This window comes from Pelophylax lessonae (genome assembly GCF_965119305.1).
Source record: "Pelophylax lessonae genome assembly, chromosome: 6".
In the NCBI taxonomy this organism is placed as follows: domain Eukaryota; kingdom Metazoa; phylum Chordata; class Amphibia; order Anura; family Ranidae; genus Pelophylax; species Pelophylax lessonae.
Window position 1 is genome coordinate 281,786,852 of NC_138773.1, and position 17,872 is coordinate 281,804,723.

The window sequence follows — 17,872 nt, forward strand, 5'->3', positions numbered from 1 at the left end:
CACACCCATGCTGCAGCATAGAGGAGAGTATAGATTTTTTTTTTTTTTAAATACACCCCAAACTTTTCCTTTAAAACCCACACAAATCATATTTTGGCCAAAGTTGCCCTGCCAGTGAGTCTATTCTAGTTCTGCTGCATGAAGGATGAAAGATACTCTTCAAGCCAGAAGATCATTTGTAAGTAATTTTCTTACCACTCCTCCATCTGTTTAGCTCTATCTCAAGGTGCTGAATGATATTCTTGAGCGTTTTGTTTTTATCCTTCTCTTTTTCATATTTCTTCTTCCACTCCTCAGCAGTGAGCTCCAGATTGACAGATACGGTGTTCTTAATCGTCTTAGCTCTGCAACCAAACAAAAGTAAAACCAAGATGGATTCCGTAGACCTCAAGGGTCTCAGCAAGGTCAAGAGGAAGATCGCTTACCGTTGGCCAAACATAAGGGTGGACTTTGTCTCAGCCTCATTGAATACGGATGGAGAGCAGCAGATAATGATAGTTGTTCGACAGTTTCCACCGAGAGAGTCCTGGAGTATCCTGGTCATTTTGCTGTCCCTGTATGGTACATGGGATTTCTACAGGAAAAAATAAAGGGACACATATTGCATGCGGTCACTGCTTTTACTCCCCATCACAGATCAGGAGTTCTGACTGTACTCTGGACTTCACTAACTGCATGCTTGTTCTAGGTCAGTGACTGGGGAAGCACTAAAGCTAGAAACCAGCCAGACAGAGCAGGGTATTTAGAATGAGGTCGTTAACCGTGTACTTTGTAATATTCCTAAAAGGATCATTCTTGGATGGAAAATAAAGGGGCCCATTTATAAAATGACCAGATAATCTTTGGAATATGTGTGAAATGTCAGTTTCTATTTGTTGCCTTTCACAGGGTGAACATAGCATTCAATCCTAAGAAAATAGCATTAAGAACATTCTACCAATAGAGAAAATAGAACAAAAAAAGTTTTAGGTGGAGGGGAGGAATCTGTATACAAAATTCTGGCACCGTTCCCTAATGGAATGAGAAATTCGAAGTATATTCAGGCTGAGGAAAACCTCAGGGGAGGGAATTCAGGTGTGTTCCCTCCCCTGAGGAAGAGGAGGGAACAGGGAGACACTGGAAAACTGGGGGATTTAGATGTGCCCAAAAGCCAAAACTAAAAAAGAATAGTAGCTAAAAAAAACCCCAAAAATAAAAAAACATAAAAACATAAAATACATACGTATTTATTTTGTAACAAGGAAAGATTAGAATAGCAAAGACATAAGAAATATTTCATGTTCAGTATGTCAGGGTTGTACAGCAGTTGATTATACAACCAGGGTGCCCATACATGGATCAAAATTTAGTCGGCCCTGCTGAGCTGGCTGAATTTCCATCTATGTATGGCTGGCTTAAAGTGATTGTAAACGATCGCCTTGTAATAATAACCCATTCTGTTAAAAAAAAGAAATGAAAGGCAAAACATTTGTGCATAGATAATTAAAAAAAAAAACAAAAAAAAAACACCACGTTATAAATACCTCCTCCCCCCCCACATTTTTTTTAAGTGATCAGATTCCCTCTGTTCGCAGCTGCTTAACAGCTGGGTGGAGGAAAAACAGCACACTCAGCTTCCCAGCGATAGGCTGTGCGGGGGAGGTGTGTCAGAACAAGTCTAATCATTTGAGAGCAGGCTTAGTTCACAGCATAGCTAGAGGACTGTCCAGTGTGGTGTTCTGCTTAGTGTGGTCAGTTTTAATAGAAAAGCAGAGGGACTGATAGGATCAGTAGAGGTTTCCAGAAAAGCAGAGGGACTGACAGGATCAGTAGAGGTTTCACACAAAGGAAGCAATACAAAGAGAACAGGAAACTTCTTCATGCAAGTACATGGCACATCAGGAATATGAAATGCTGGGGTAACAAACACTTTAAAGCTAGAGGGACTGATAGTATGGCGGGCAGTCTGACATTAAGTGACTCTTTGTGGGAACAAGTGACACTAATACAGCGATGAGTGCTAAAAATATGCGCTGTAACTGTACTAATGAAACTGGCTGGGAAGGGGTTAAACATCAGGGGTGATCAAAGGGTTAAACATGTGCCTAGCCAGTGTTTATGTGTATGGTGTGCTGCTGTTACTAAGGCATGTGATGGATTTTATTCTCCGCTTTACAGGGAAACATAATCCAGCACATCCCTGCTGACAGGACAGAGCTCTGTATTGTTTACATAGACAGAAGTCTGGCAAAGGTTTGAGCAGGGGGTGTGTTGGGTGTGCCTGGGCACACCCTAATCACCCTGTGTACCAGAGCAGATACTGTAAGGCAGTACAGCCTGCCATTGTGTACCGGCTGTGTCCTAATTATTCAGAAGAGGGGCCCAGGCACTTGCCGAGCAGGAGGACCAGCTGTACTGCCTTGTTGTAGATACCGATCCATGATCATCCCCCCTGCAGCGCTGGCGGCTTCTCCTCTTCTCCTAACCCCCCCCCCCCCAGTTCTAGCATTTGCTCCTCCATCCTGTCTCTTGCTCAGTCCTGGGGTCTGTCTAGAACCTTAAAATTTCACCAGAGCCCACCAAAAGGGCAGTTAAAAAAATGTAAAAAATAAATAAAAATCTAAAAAAAAAATAAATAAATAAATAAATAAAAAAGAGAAAAAAATAGGAGTACTCGTTCACGTGTGCTTTGCACTCTGTAATTTCTGCCATGGCTGTGAAGCATAGCATTGTGGCCACGACGTGTACACCCCTAGTCACTGCCTCTGTTGCTCAGTGTTTGAGCTTTGGGGTGTACACCCTAATGCAATAGGCTGCGCACACCTATGAGCCCTGTCCCGTCTTTCTCCCCATCATCGTTCAGCGGGTGCAGGCAGTCATCCATTGGCTGGCACCCACTGATCGGCTTGTGTGGTGCCCCCCCTACTTGGAAGAGCAGAAACGCAATATATATATATATATATATATATATATATATATATATATATATATATATATATATACACACACACACACACACACACACACACACACACACACACACACACACATATATACACATACACACACACATACATACATGATTCTGTGCAGCCGGTCAGCACTGTAGCAGTAAAGCTACACCATGAGGTCGACAAGTGGCTAGAGACTTTCAGGCTAATACTGAAGGGAATCTTGAAAAGTATTTCAGTCTTAATTATCCATCCAAGTGAGACATATCATTTAAAGTTAAAATTTACTATTTAAAAAACATTTAAAAAAATGGTACCCAGTAATTTCTTGTAGTCAGATTCTGCATATTTTCTCAACGCTTTTGGATGGGAATGTAGACCATTTTTATCCTGTGCAACACCCAGGTCATGCTCCACTGTGCAGATGAAGCTCTAGAAAGCTCAGGGTGAAGGTGGTGTCTGATCCAGGAATAAGCTGACCTGCACTGTCCTAGCTTCAGATTCAACTTTGCCCATCATGGCTGCAGCACTGATCTGTGCAGTTTGTTAGCGGGAGGGGGGGGGGGGGGGGTCTCCCTGCTGTTAGAATACAATAGCAGTGGGGAGGATTCGGACATCTAACTTGAATGTGTGGACAAGGGAATAGGGTCCGTTTTTCCCATTCAGCCCGCTGGCTGAAAAACAAAAATTTAACCATGTATGGCCAGCCTAAGGCAGGAGTTCAAGTTTAAATAAAGCCCAAAGTTTCTCCTTAACCTTCTGCGTACCAGCCCATGCACATATACAGCGACAGGGCAGCCGCTGTGCAAAAAAGGCACAAGATTCGGTACAGCACAAGTCGATGAGTAGGTCCTGGCCAATGATTTAAGACCGGGAGCTGATCAGCTTAGCCAATCACAGTACAGAGCCCTGTGTTACCATCAACACATGGCTCTGTACACGGAGCAGCGATTTGGTGGGTGTTTTTTTCTCACTGCAAAGCAAAGACAATAATCAGCTGCATTGTTTAGTAAAAGCAGCACACATTACACTTGTTATTCACAGTTAACCCCTTGATGTTAACCCCTTCCCAGCCAGTGTCATCAGTACAGTGACAGTGCAAAGTATTAGCATTGATCGCTGTATTAGTGTCACCGGTGAGGTCAGTTCCCACCCAGTGTCAGTTAGTGTCAAAAGTGAAAGAAATCATCCAACCGCCGCCACACACAAATCACGACAGCTACTACAGCCAGATCTGAACAGCCTGTGATTTCATAGGGGAAAGACAGTCATTGGGTTGCTCTGCAGAGATTTATCACACCAATAACTAGGCGGCAGGTTCAGGTTACTCACCGTTCCCTCAGCCAAGGCTGAGATTACATTGCCCAAGGCTGATAAAGACTTATTGATGTTTTTTGCTTCATCCAGAACTGCTCCCTCAGCTCCAGTTTTGCTGACCTGATGGAAACATGAAAGGATCAGCAGAAATGTACTGACACAGGTCATCAATGGCAATCAGTATAATGGCTGACATTCCACATTTTATACCACAAAACTGACGCATCTTCTATAAAAGCACATGGATCAAGAGAGATGATAGATAGATAGAAAAAGTATACATGAAAAATTGGCCACACACTGGTAGATTTTCTTATGAATGTTGTTTGAAAGTACTTTAAAATGTAGTTTGTTTTCAACATTCAACTTTGGAATGAATGGAGAAATTTCCCTAAGGGCTCTTTCACACGGGCGGTCCAATCAGATCCGCCTGTCAGTTTTTTAGGCGGATCTGATCGGATGCCCATTCAGCCCTATGGAGCAGCGGATGTCAGCGGTGACATGTCCGCTGCCACCCGCATCCGATCCTGTCCGTCAAATCCGGACGGATGGAAACCCTATTTTCCATCTGTCCTGGGGATCAGATCGGATGGGATCGGATGAGAGCGGACAGGCGGTCCGCTCTCATCCGATCCCCAATAGAGAGCAGCGGGAGCTGTGACACCTCCCTCTCCGCACTGCAAGCGGAGACGGAGCTGTCATCCGCCGGCTCAGCGGGGAGCTGCGGATCGATCCCCGCTGGAGCAGCACGGATCCGCCTACGGAGGCGGACCGTGTGAAACAGCCCAAAAGAAAACCGCATTCACTATTTGAATTTCAGTCGAAAAATGTTTCCATCCTGCTTCTTTGTTTATTTTTTTTACCATTATGGTTAAAAATAATCAAATCAACCCCTTTATACAAGTTGTAAAGTCAGAAGTTTTTTTTTAAATCTTAATGCATTCTATACATTAAGTTAAAAAACCTGTGTGTAGCACCTATCCCCCCCCCCCCCAATGCTTACCTAAGCCCCCTCTCAATCCAGCGATTTCCACGGCTGTCCTGGACTCCCCTACTCATAGGCTAAGACACAGCAGCGGCGCCTCTGGCTCTTGCTGCTGTCAATAAAATCAGTTAGCCAATGAGGAGAGAGGGGGCGGGGCATAATCGTAGCTCTGTGTCTGAATGGATACACCGAACTGACTCGGCTCGGGTGCCCCCATAGCAAGCTGCTCTCTGTGGGGGCACTCAAAGGGAGGGAGGGGCCAGGAGAGCCAAAGAGGGACCCGAGAAGAGGAGGCTCCGGCTGCTTTGTGCAAAACCAATTGCACAGAGGAGGAAGTATAACATGTTTGTTATTTTTATTGAAAAAAAACAAGACTTTACAATGACTATTAGTGACGGTTCACACTGATCCGACTTGTCAGGCGACTTGGTCGCCTGACAGGTAGCTTTCAATGCTGTGCAATGGAACCGTTCTAATTAGAGCCACTCAAGTCGCTCCGACTTAGAAAAAGGTTCCTGCACTATTTTTTTGCAAAGTCGGAGCGACTTGCATTGACTTCCATTATGAGAAGTCGTTGCAAGCCGCGCCAAAGTCGCGGTGCACGGGCGACTTCATTAGTCGCCCGAAGTCGAGTCGGATCAGTGTGAACCGACACTTAGAAAATCTAGTGAACATTCCAAAAACAAAGAAATTCTAAAGGTGCAAGGCCAGCTTATAAATAGCGTGTCTAAACCTAACAATAAAAACGTAATACATTGCACTTCTTAGACGTGGTGGCTGCATTCCTTTTTTTTTTCTTTTATTCTCCCCTGCTGATCCAGCCACCAAAACTTCCTGTCCTAGGGCGACAACAGCCACTGTACTGCATCTGTGGCCCAGCAGGGTTGTCCTCCTAGGTGAGGACTACAGAACTCATCCCCTCTCCTCTTCTACATAACAAAGGGGCAGTGACGGGACAGGTTTGTCCAGTAAAAAGATACAGAACTACCCTCCCCCCACTGCTCTCTTGCTCCAGATGGCCATGGTTAGCATGGAGTGTGCTCTGCACGTGTGGCCAACTACTTGCTTTCTATGCAGCTAGGGGATAGTTGTGCAAGCCTGGTGAGTTTTTAGTTTTAGCTGTGAGCGGATGAGGTGGATTGTGGCCATGTTGGAGCGCAGTGTGACAGCACTGTCAGAGCAGACATTAAGCCGCAGCCCAGTGGTTGCCAGTGACTGATCTGAGCTTTTGGTGAGGAGGCGCCCCTTCACCACCACCACTGTGTCCAGGGCGGTTCACCCTATTGCCCACCCCTTGTCCTGGCCCTGCATAGGGGGGAGGCATTCTGTAGTATACAAAAACAAAAAAAAAAACAACATACATGCAGTGGATAATTCAGTAGGGGACAGGAAAATTAAGCTCAGAAATTAAATTTTGCAAAAGAAATACCATTTAATACCCAATCAAGCCCTACCAAGGAGGATTTCCAAAGCAGAGCAAATCCATGTTCTCACCTTTTCACTTCCTGCCAGATCTACAAGGTACAGTTTCCCACAAAGCTTCTTTTCCGTCTCAATGTTTTCTTGTTTTATATTGATTAAAAAAATACTGTGACTTCTGGAACTGTGTTCATTCATGTCTGCATAGGACAAACAGCAAAGGAGATTCATATTAGATCGAGACAAAACCCACAGAAAAGTGGCAATAAGGCCCCTTTCACACTTGTGCGACTTGTAATGCAATTTGGGACTGCAAAAAATCGCATGGCAAGTCGTTCATTATTTCCAATGAGTACCATTCATATCTGTGCGACTTGAAGTCTCACCGACTTCAAAGTAGTCCCTGCACTACTTTGGCACGATTTTGATGCGTTTTGAGGTTCAAAGATATTCAAGCCCAGTCAAATTTGCATCAAAATCGCGTCAAAGTCACGGCAAAAACTCTGTAAAATCGTGCGACTTTGAAGTCGCACAGGTGTGAAAGGGACCTTAAAGTCATTTCAGTAGAAAATTAGATTGATGTAAGTAATCTTATCAATGTTAAGGTTTTTAAAGCATTTATATACAATTTGTGGCTGTAATTCTATTGGGGCAGCTAGATTTGCTCAGTACAAATACACCGTCTGCTTCGCCATGGTTTGTGCTTTACAAAGCAAGTCTGAGTCAGCCGAATGATTGAAAACAATGCACTCCCTGTGTGGCTGATCTCTTATCTCAATGGTTATTAAGCAAGAACTGAGCAGAGAAAAAAAAACAGTGCCTCAATCTTTGGATTTAATACGATTACTCAAATAGGGAGCCATGCAAAAAGTCACATCAAATTTACTTCAAAACAAACTTGTAAGATTAAATAAATGTAGCAGCTGGATGATAATGCAAGTACCTTCCACATTATGCATGTATTTCTATAGTATCGTGGTGTACCAAAAATACAAGGTGCTCTGGCTTATAGACTGTTCACTTTGTAGGGGAAGTTGCACTTTGCAAGGGAATTTTCTCCAGAGCTTACTGAATGAAGTGAAGCTATGCTGACTTCCAGTGGCGGCTGGTGCTCCATGGGCCGGGGGGGGGGGCGGCAGATGGACCGCACCATACACCTCCCCTCCCCCGGACCACACCAGGCCACACACCCCTGAACCACGACAGGACCCCCAGGTCAGGACAGAACCCCCAGGACAGGATCACTCACCATGCCTGGACATCAGCAGTGATGACAGCGACGCCGGCTTCTGCGTCTCCTCCCTCCTCCTCCATGCCCAATGGCATGGCTTCTCCTTTCAGCCAATTGGGAAACGGGTCTCAGAACCCGCTTCCTGATTGGCCAAGAGGAGGATCCGTGTGACAATAGCGAACTTATATTCACTTATATATCAACTTATATTATTGTCACACAACTGGGTGGGCTCTGGGCGCACTGCTCTGCGCCCCGAGCCCACCTTTTTTTAGCCTGTGAGAGCCTCTGGCTCTAATCACATGGCTAAAAAAAAAAAAGCCCCACTGAACTCCATGCGTCCAGGAGTGGAGTCCAGGAGGGGGCCGGACGCATGGATTGGGGGGCGCCCCATATACACCAGCCGCCACTGCTGACTTCTGTCATCCAACAGTGTGCAAAAAAAAATTGCTGTTTTTTTTATTTTCCTTGCACATGACTATTTACAAAGTGAAATTCTGCCACATTCACTAGGATCTCAGGAAAAATCCCTTTCAAAGTGAACAGCCTTAATTTATCTGTTGGCTCGTAAATCTGGCCTTACACACAGATTTCTTCCATTCAGCCTTCAAAATCAATCAGACTCCTACATCCATGCCTAATGGCGCCTGCAAAATCTAAGGCCTGGCCCACATCCGTGCGTTGCATTTTAGGTACATTTACATGTGATTTAGGGCGGCACACTACCATTGAGCTCCAAAGAATTTACGTTTTGATGAAAGCGCATAAAAGCTGTACACCTAATAGAGTCTGCAAAATCGAACTGTTTCATCAATCCATGCTTAACAGCACAAATGGACCAATCACCCCACTGAGGCTGTTGCATCTCAAACAGTAGCTTAATACAAAAATACCCAACAGTGCCAGCATCTGATTGGATGTGGGCCCTGTTAAGCAGACAATTTTCTGCCCTGTTCCTTCCATTTTTTTTAAATGGTAGAAGGTTGCAGACGGCTACCCACAGAGGGAATTCTGGCCAGTTTATCAGGCACCGGATAAAAATCTCTGTGTATGGCCAGCTTAAGGCCCCTTTCACACTAGTGGACCGCACAGATCCGCCTGTCAGTTTTTCAGGTGGATCTGAACGGATGCCCCATGCATCTCTATGGGGCATCGGATGTCAGCGGAGACATGTCTGCTGACGTCCGATCCAATCCGTCAAATCTGGATGGATGGAAACCCTATTTTCCGGTCCGTTCTCATCCGATTCCCTCAGAGAACAACGGGGACCTGACAGCTCTGTCTCCACACACAGAGCGGAGACACAGCTGCCATCCGCCGATCCCCCGCTGAGAAAAACGGAGTCCACCGACGGACTCCCATGTGTGAAAGGGGCCTTAAGCTACACTTTGTAGCCAACAGAGGACAGCAGGACAGGGCAGGCCATAGCACAACCACGTGAGGTTCAGTGGCCGACTCTGTAGTAGAGCACCCTAGGATTATTGGGGTTCCAAGATGCTGTAGAAATAAAAAAATAAATCAATATGTGTGCATGCTGTAAGGGGGCGCTTACATTATCCTCCTGGTGCCATATTACTACATACTGTACACAAAGCATACAGGTACAAGAAATAACTAAATAATTCAGTTTGAGAACCCCATAAACATACCAAGTTTCCCTTTGTGTGTGATGTAAAAAGTGATGAGGATCTTATGGTAGATCGGTTGTTGAAGATCTGCCCGCTAGTTTGCAGCAGCAAGCCTTTCCTTTTTAGCAATGATTCAGCCATTTATCTACATAAATTGGGTTGCGGTATTTTCTGAGTACAGCACTGGAACTGATTACAGAACGCAGCCCGTAGGTGAGAATTTAGTGGAATACGCCGTCTCAGTATCTTCAGGTCAGAAGCAGGTAAGAATGCTTGCAATGCAAAAAAAGAAAAACTGATCTGGAAGACTTTTTGCCCTTAAAGGATTACTAAACCCAGGAGCCTGCACTCCCAATATCTGGTCTCTCACAGTACACAGAACTGCAATCATTTTAGTCAATTTAAACTGCTAAATACCTTTTCTCATTAGCAGTATATAGCAGTCTTGTGACTTCTGTCAGTGTCTGGTTAAAGCTTGTAGGGGGAGTTATTCTCCTGATTGTCCTATGAGGCTGCAGGATCCTTGACCCTCTAGCTGGACAGTGCCGATTGGCCCTGTGCTAATCACATGCACCCTCCCAAGGAAAAAAAAAAAAAAACTCTCTAGCAATGCACACCAAACTGAGCATGTGCAAAGTGCCCCCATGGCTCTGTACTATCAGGAGATTGATTGAAAAAGAAGGGGAGGATCAGAGAAGACAGGATCAAACAGCCTTTTGTACACAATGCAGAGGATTAACCCCTTAGGTTCTACAGGGAATATAACAACCATGCTTTACTGCATATACAGACTGATTTTACTGCTGTGGATTTAGTAACACTTTAAAGTAGAGCTTTACCTTTTTTTTTTTTCAGTTTAACTATTTTATGGTGACTTACTCGTAACAGCAACGTGTCTATTCGCCTTTCCATCATCAATAACGTCCATCACCTCTTCAGGGCTGGATACAAACCTCTCTGTACAGCCCTAAAACATACAGAACACATGTAAAAATACAACACAATCGGATCAAATTTTCCAATTAGAACAGATTTCGAATTTTCCAATTCAGATTGAATAATATCTTCTAATCTGAACGGCATTCATCTGAAGCAGAGAAGGTTTGTTTATTATATGCAGCTCATAATCCATTTTTAATAAATTCAAGGCTTGGTCTAGCCAAAGTGGTGTTTTAGTTATAGATGAAGTTTAGTAAGCAGCCCCTTGTTAGTAATTTCTTAAAGGCTAACTCCATCTTTTACACTCATATTTAGGGTGTAAGTAGTGCCAAGCAGCCCCCCCCCCCCATCACAAGAACACCCACACCCCCATAGCTGTCACTTATGACACTGTAATCTGTGAATGAATAAGCTACAAGTCCCATCTGCCACCACAGCAGAAGGACCTGTAGTTCAATGGAATACAAGCACAGTGATCACCGCACTTAGGGGGAGATTTAATAAACGGGAGCACTCAGAATCTGGTGCAGCTGTGCATGGTAACCAATCATATTCTAACGTCAGGCTTGTTCAATAAAGCTTTTAATAGAATAAGCCCCGGTTCACACTGCCGCGACTTTGAATTCGACATCCCATTGAGACTTAACCGAGGCTTGCAAACGATTTCTTTAACAGAAGTCAATGCAAGTCGCACCGAAAGTAGTGCAGGAATCTTTTTCTAAGTCGGAGCGAGTCAAAGTCGAACCGATTAGAACGGTTCCATTACAGTTAAAGGGGCGCAACTTGTCATGCGACTTCGAACACTCAAATCGCAGTCGCGGCACAAGGCAAAGTCGCGGCAGTGTGAACCAGGACTAAAACCTAGAAGTGGATTGGTTTCTATGCAGAGCTGCACCAGATTTTGCACTCTCCAATTTTAGTACCCATTGTAGTTGATCGACAAGTCCTCCAGCTCTCCATTTGAGAGCAAATACCTCATTATGGGTAGGTAGCTAGAGAAGACTCTGCAGAAGCCAGACAATGCACTCGCATTTCACTGATTGTGAATACAATGCTTTCTAAGCTCCTGTGAAAAAATAAAATAAATGCGAGTTACTGCATGCACATTATTGTGCGTTAGGTCGCACATTAATGTGCACTGCAGCAAGCAGCCTATTCCAAAATGGTGGAAGGTGGTTTAACCAGTCATCTTCTGAAGAATATTAGTTTTGTGTGCACTGACTCTGAAAAATGAGGATAATCAACCTAAAATGGGTTTACAGCAGCCTTAAAGCAGAACTAACCCTTCCCCCAATACTCTCCTCCCCTTCTGTGGCCAGAAAACCACAGACTCCCTCCCCTGCATCTAAAGACATGTTGATTGGCTGGGCCAGGATGATGCAACTCTCACGCATGCGCATGGAAGTTCATATATCCCAGTACCCAAGACATGTGGCCCCGTAAAGCATAGCTGACAGATATAATGAACCAAGCCTAACAGGCGGCTCCAGCCACATGAATCAACCACCCATTCATGCAATCAGAATACCTGTGAGAATTAGCCTTTAATTTAAAAAAAAAAAACAGCCCCATTTGGGGGGGGGGGGGGGGGTTTGGTGAAATATCTATCAGGGGTCTAAACAGACACTCAACTCACTTTTGAGACAGAGGAAATTGGGGACTCAGATTCCTCAATCCTTTCTCTGCAGTCCCAGCTGCATAGTGAATGAACAGGAAGCAGTTTGTACAGAGGCTCCCTGTTCATTCACAAACTGAAGCATTCTAAACACAGGGTGGGCCACAGGGGTATTTGTTCCAGTAATTGCACCCACTCCTGCTGCTCTGGGTCTCTCTGAGGGCAGGTGCTACCCCTCTTATCAGCGGTCCGGCCAGCACCAAGGTGTGCCGAGAATGTACACTCAGCTGTGCATATGGAGCTCTGTGTATATTCCAAACCAACTTGCAAGCATGAAGGTAGTAAAGTAAGTTTTTAAAATCAGGGTCAATTCCGCTGCTTTAAGGATGCAAAGGAAGTATGCAAAAGAAGGGGGAAAAGGCCTTCAAAATGCGAAATGTGGTAACTAGCAAATTCAAATGCCTTTCCCTTTAATGGCTCGGTGGTAAAGCTCAGAATGTTCTCTTTAAAAAAACGAAAATGCACACAAAATTAAATTAAGATATAATTACATAAAATGTAGTGTATTCTCTTAACAGACATACTGTACCTTCACATAGGGAACTCTGTTTTTATCTTCATGTACCGCTAAGTTTGTTTTGGAGACTGCAGAGAATGAGAGAAATGAAGAAATGTGATGAAAACGTCAATGCTGCAGAAAATTCAGACTCTAAAAAAAAATTAAATCAGATTTGGATTTACAGGATTTATGTTTATGTGTATATTTTGAAATTCTATGCACATGGAGGAAGCCATATTTGATTATTACAAAGACTCTGCTTCCTATTTATAAGCCAAAAGATGTAGCTGAAATTTTTGCTCGTTAAAAGGGACACGATTCAGGTATCTAAGGGAGGTAGCCGGCATATAACCCAAATATAATCAGATAAACGGATTCCCCTATGTTTGTGTTTCCTTTTTCTTGAATGCTTTGAAAACCTTTAAGCCCCCGTTCACACTGGGGAGATGCTACTTCGCCGGGCGACCTCACAGGTCGCGGCGCGCTGCTCGCCCTGCGACCTCGAAGCGGCCGGCATGGACTTCATAACATTGAAGTCTATGCAGGTCGCTCCGGGTCGCCCCAAAGAAGCTCCGGACCCTTTTTCTAAGTCGGAGCGACTTGTGTCGCTCCTATTAGAACGGGTCCATAGCTTCTGTATGGCAGGCGCCCTACGGCAGCCTGACAGGTCGCCCCAGTGTGAACGGGGGCTTAAACACTTAAAAAAATAAATAAATAAAAATTATAAAAATAATATTACCTAAATCCTATGTCCCTTAGAGCAGGTTCACACTGGGGCGACTTGTCAGGCGACCTGGTCGCCTGACAAGTCACCTGCCATAGATTAGCACAGGACCCGTTCTAATAGGAGCGACACAAGTGGCTCCGACTTAGAAAAAGGGTCCTGTACTACTTTGGGGCGACCTGCATTGACTTCAATGATATGAAGTCCGTGCATGCCGCTCCGAGGTCGCGGTGCACAGCTCGCACCACTTCACAGGTCGCCCCGGCCTATGTGAACCGGCTCTTAAAGTAGAAGTTTAGCACCATAACACCCTTTTTTGATATGTATCATCCAATCTGCAGCCCCATGCCTCCTCTCCTCTACTTTGTACACAAAGATTTTATCTAGCCCTCGGCTAGGGTCCATGGCATATGCTCAGTTTGCACTTTTTGAAGATTAGGGTCAGCAGAGGCTACCTATGGTCTCCACTTCTGATGTAAGGGGGGACTCCTAAGGCAAACTATGAAGTATATGGGGAGTCTTATGGGGTGCCCATGCTAACAGGGTGAGGGAATAGGAGGGGTGGGGTGGGGGTCTTTTGGGGATCACATGCTAATGGGGGGGGGGGTGTTAGTCTTATGGGGAATCCGCGCTGAAGGGGGGGGGGGGGTTAGAGTCTTTTAGGGTTTACAAGCTAATGTGGGGGAGGAAGGAGTCTTAGGAGGATTGCGAGCCAATGAGGGGAGGGGAGCCTTATTGGGGTCCTGATATAAGGGGGGGGGGGGTCAAATTAGGACCCGGATTTAAGTGGGACACTGATGTAAGGAGTTCCCCAATTGGGATCCAGATGTAAGGGGGGACCATGAGAAGTATTTTTTTTATGGCTCACAATTTATAAAATATACAATGCAGCAAGTGAAGGGAGTGCCTGGTTCAAGTGGAGGAATACCCCCCCCCCCCCTACAATCCATATGAGTGGTTACATATATTGGGACTGAGATTTAAAGATTGATATAATGCTGGCTGCACAGCAAAGAAGTTAAGGATACATTGAAGGGTTAAGGGTTGCAAAGAAAGTCAGTGCTTCAACTTCCTTTTTAAGTTTTTTTATTATAACTGAAATCTGTACCAAAAAAATGTCTTACCATCCAGTAAATCCCGAATTTTGTCCATATAAATTTCAAAGTAGGAGACCTACCAGATAAAAAAAAAAAAAAAAAAAAGTGAATTCAGCAGCTAGAGAAGGAAATAAAATCTTAACCTGAGCAATGCAATAAATTAAATCTGACATACAGCTGCATCTCATACAATTAGAATATCAAAAAGTAAATTTCAGTAATTCAATTCAAAAAGTTAAACTCATTTTTTAATTTTTTATATGGATTTATTACACACAGAGTAACATATTTCAAGCATTTCTTTTTAAATTTTGATGATTATGGCTTACAGCTAGTGAAAACCTCAAATTCAGTATCTGAGAAAATTACATTACTACAGACCAATAAAAAACAAAAAAAAAAAAATCAGAAATGTTGGCTTCCTGAAAAGTATATGTCCATGTACAGTATAGTATGCACTGAATACTTGGTCGGGGGTCCTTTTGCATAAATTACTGCATCAATGCGGCATGGCATGGATGCGATCAGCCTAGGGCACTGCTAAGGTGTTATGGAAGCCCAGGTCTCTCATCTTCCTCTTGACAATACCCCACAGATTCTCTATGGGGTTTAGGTCAGGCGAGTTTTGCTGGCCAATCAAGCACAGTGATACCATGATCATTAAACCAGGTATTGGTAGTTTTGGCAGTGTGGGCGGTGCCAAGTCCTGGTGGAAAATGAAATCAGCATCTCCATAAAGCTGGTCAGCAGAGGGAACCATGAAGTGCTCTAGAATTTCCTGGTAGAGGGCTGCGCTGACTTTGGACCAACACCAGCAGATGACATGGCTCCCATGTAATAATCTAATTTTCTGAGACACCAAAGTTGGGGTTTTCACTAGCTGTAAGCCATATTCATCAAAATTAAAATTAAAAGAAAGATGTTCGAAATATATCACCTTGTGAGTAACACATGTATATAAAATATAGGAGTTTCACTTTTTGAATTGAATTACTGAAATAAATTAACTTTTTGATGGTGATCTAATTTTATGAGATGCACCTGTATAAATTGTGCATTAGATTTGTATTTTATGCCTGTCAAGGCTGGTGAATGAAGCACTGAAACAGATAGCTATCAAACAGGCTTAATCATTTAAGTTGCTGTATTTTTATCAAGTCTATTACACATTTTACTTCTCCACAAAATCCATCCATAGAACAGATGACAATGGGTCCTTCAGATGCTACATTAAACCAAAAATAAAAAAGGGGGTAATCTTGCATTACAAAACAAAAATTAGGACAATTTCAAATAAATTTTTACCCTACATTTCTATTATTTTTTGAATATTATTCCAAGGTCAACAGTTCCATCTCTGTGGCCCTTAGGGCCAGTGAACATTTTGGGGATCATTGACACATGGCATTGTCCATTAATGGTCAAAACGCTCTCAATGTGTGCCAACAGGAAAAAAAAAAAAAAAAAAAAAAAAAATGACCTCCCCTTTTTTCTAGACCACCACTAGGCAGTACATTTTTTTTAAAACATAGCTTGCTTCACAATGGCAGGAAGCAGCGTTTGCTTCGCCCATGTACATTGGGGAAAATATTTTTGATCCCTTACAGATTTTGTAATGTTGCCAACTTACAAAGAAATTAAGGGTCTATAATTTTTATCGTAGGTTTACTTTAAATGATAGAGACAGAATATCAACCAAAAATCCAGAAAAAAAAAAAAACCGATACAAATGTTATAAATGGAGTTGCAGTTAAGTGAATAAAATAAATATTGGATCCCCAAGCAAGACAGGACTTCGTACTTGGTGGAAAAATCCCTGTTTGCAAGCACAAAGGCAAGGTGTTTCTTGTAGTTGGTTACCAGGTTTGCACCTGGTCTTTACAGATCTTCTCTAAATCCTTAAGGTTTCTTGGCTGTCGCTTGGCAACTCGAAGTTTCAGCTCCCTCTATACATTTTCTATAGGATGAAGGTCTGGAGACTGGCTAAGCTACTCCATGACCTAATGTGCTTCTTATTGAGCCACTCCATTATTGCCTTGGCGGTCATTGTCATGCTGGAAGATCCATCCACAACTCATCTTAAAGCGGTTGTAAACCCAAAGAACAAAAAAAAAAAAAAACCTGCAAAACAAAGGCATAATGAGCTAGTATGCATCGCATACTAGCCCATTATGTGTAACTTACCTTAGAACGAAGCCCCGACACGGACCCCCGGACATCGCTGCGGGCGCTGCCATGATCCCTCGCGCGATGATTGGCCGGAGCCGCGATGACGTCACTCCCACGCATGCGCGCGGGAGTGATTTTCCGGCAAGCTCCCGGCAAATAGATTGAAGGTCCCCCCGGACCCTCAGAGCGCATGCGCCGCTCGCACAAGCGGCTGCATGCACTGTAAATATCTCCTAAACCATGCCGGTTTAGGAGATATTATTTGTACCTACAGGTAAGCCTTATTATAGGCTTACCTGTAGGTAAAAGTGTCAAAAAGCGGGATACTACCGCTTTAAGTGTTTTGGCTGAGGAAGAAGATTCTAATCTAAGACTTTACAATACATGGCCCCGTCCATTGGCCCCTCAATGCGGCAACGTCAGCCTGTACCTTTAGCAGAGAAACAGCCCCAAAGCATAAGGTTTCCACCTCCATGCTTGACTTTAGGGATGGTGTTCTTAAGGTCATAGTCTGCCATTAACTCGACTCGCCATGTTTGGAGGAAGAAAAATGCTAAGAGCTAGATTTTAGTCTCTTCGGACCAGAGCACTTTCTCCCAATCCTTCTCTGAATCATATAGATGGGCCTGTACATATGCCTTCTTGAGGGGGACCTTGCGGGCGCTGCAGAATTTCAATCCATGGTGGCTTATTTTGTTACCAATGGTTTGTTTGGTGACTGTGGTCCCAACTGCCTTGAGATCATTCACAAGCTCCTCCTGTGTACTTCTGGACTGATCCCTCACTTTTCTCATGATCATCCTTACCTCATGAAGCAAAATCTTGCATAAAGCTTCAGACCTAGGGCGATTGATGGTTATTGTAACGGCTACCCGGATGGTGAGAGGGTATCAGACGTTGGAGATGTCCTTTTTCCCGGCAAGTCCCTGTGTAGTAATGGAGTAGTATAATCCCAACCATAAGTTCCAAGAGGAGAGTCAGGTTTAGCTGTTGAACGACCGGGTAATAATGCAGTAAAATCCCCCCTACAGGAACGAGACGAAGCTACGTTTTGAAGGGTCAAGAAAAACTGTTTATTGAAACAAGAATACAGGCTTTTATACACCTGGGGAGTATATCAGACACTACTTAAACAATGGCCCCACATCCACCCAGACAAATAGGTAAGGTCATTACCACACTTAACAAAAGCTGCCTCAGCCCAAATCAACATAATGTAGACAAAAGCGCATCGTTAATGAGCAGACATTCCGTCTCTA

General features: G+C 43.9%; 1 protein-coding gene across 1 annotated transcript in view; it reads right to left on the minus strand.

Moving 5' to 3' along the window:
* Window positions 1-17,872, minus strand: part of KIF5C (kinesin family member 5C) — a gene marked incomplete at its 3' end in the record, with an annotated part of 105,290 nt that overhangs the window by 43,062 nt on the left and 44,356 nt on the right. Inside the window, exons 5-11 of the mRNA XM_082260333.1 lie at window positions 14,472-14,520; window positions 12,654-12,709; window positions 10,390-10,477; window positions 6,727-6,851; window positions 4,263-4,367; window positions 426-574; window positions 196-344 (exon numbers count right to left, since the gene is read on the minus strand). Of these exons, the coding sequence (XP_082116459.1) occupies window positions 196-344; window positions 426-574; window positions 4,263-4,367; window positions 6,727-6,851; window positions 10,390-10,477; window positions 12,654-12,709; window positions 14,472-14,520 (721 nt within the window). The remainder of the gene's footprint in view (window positions 1-195; window positions 345-425; window positions 575-4,262; window positions 4,368-6,726; window positions 6,852-10,389; window positions 10,478-12,653; window positions 12,710-14,471; window positions 14,521-17,872) is intronic.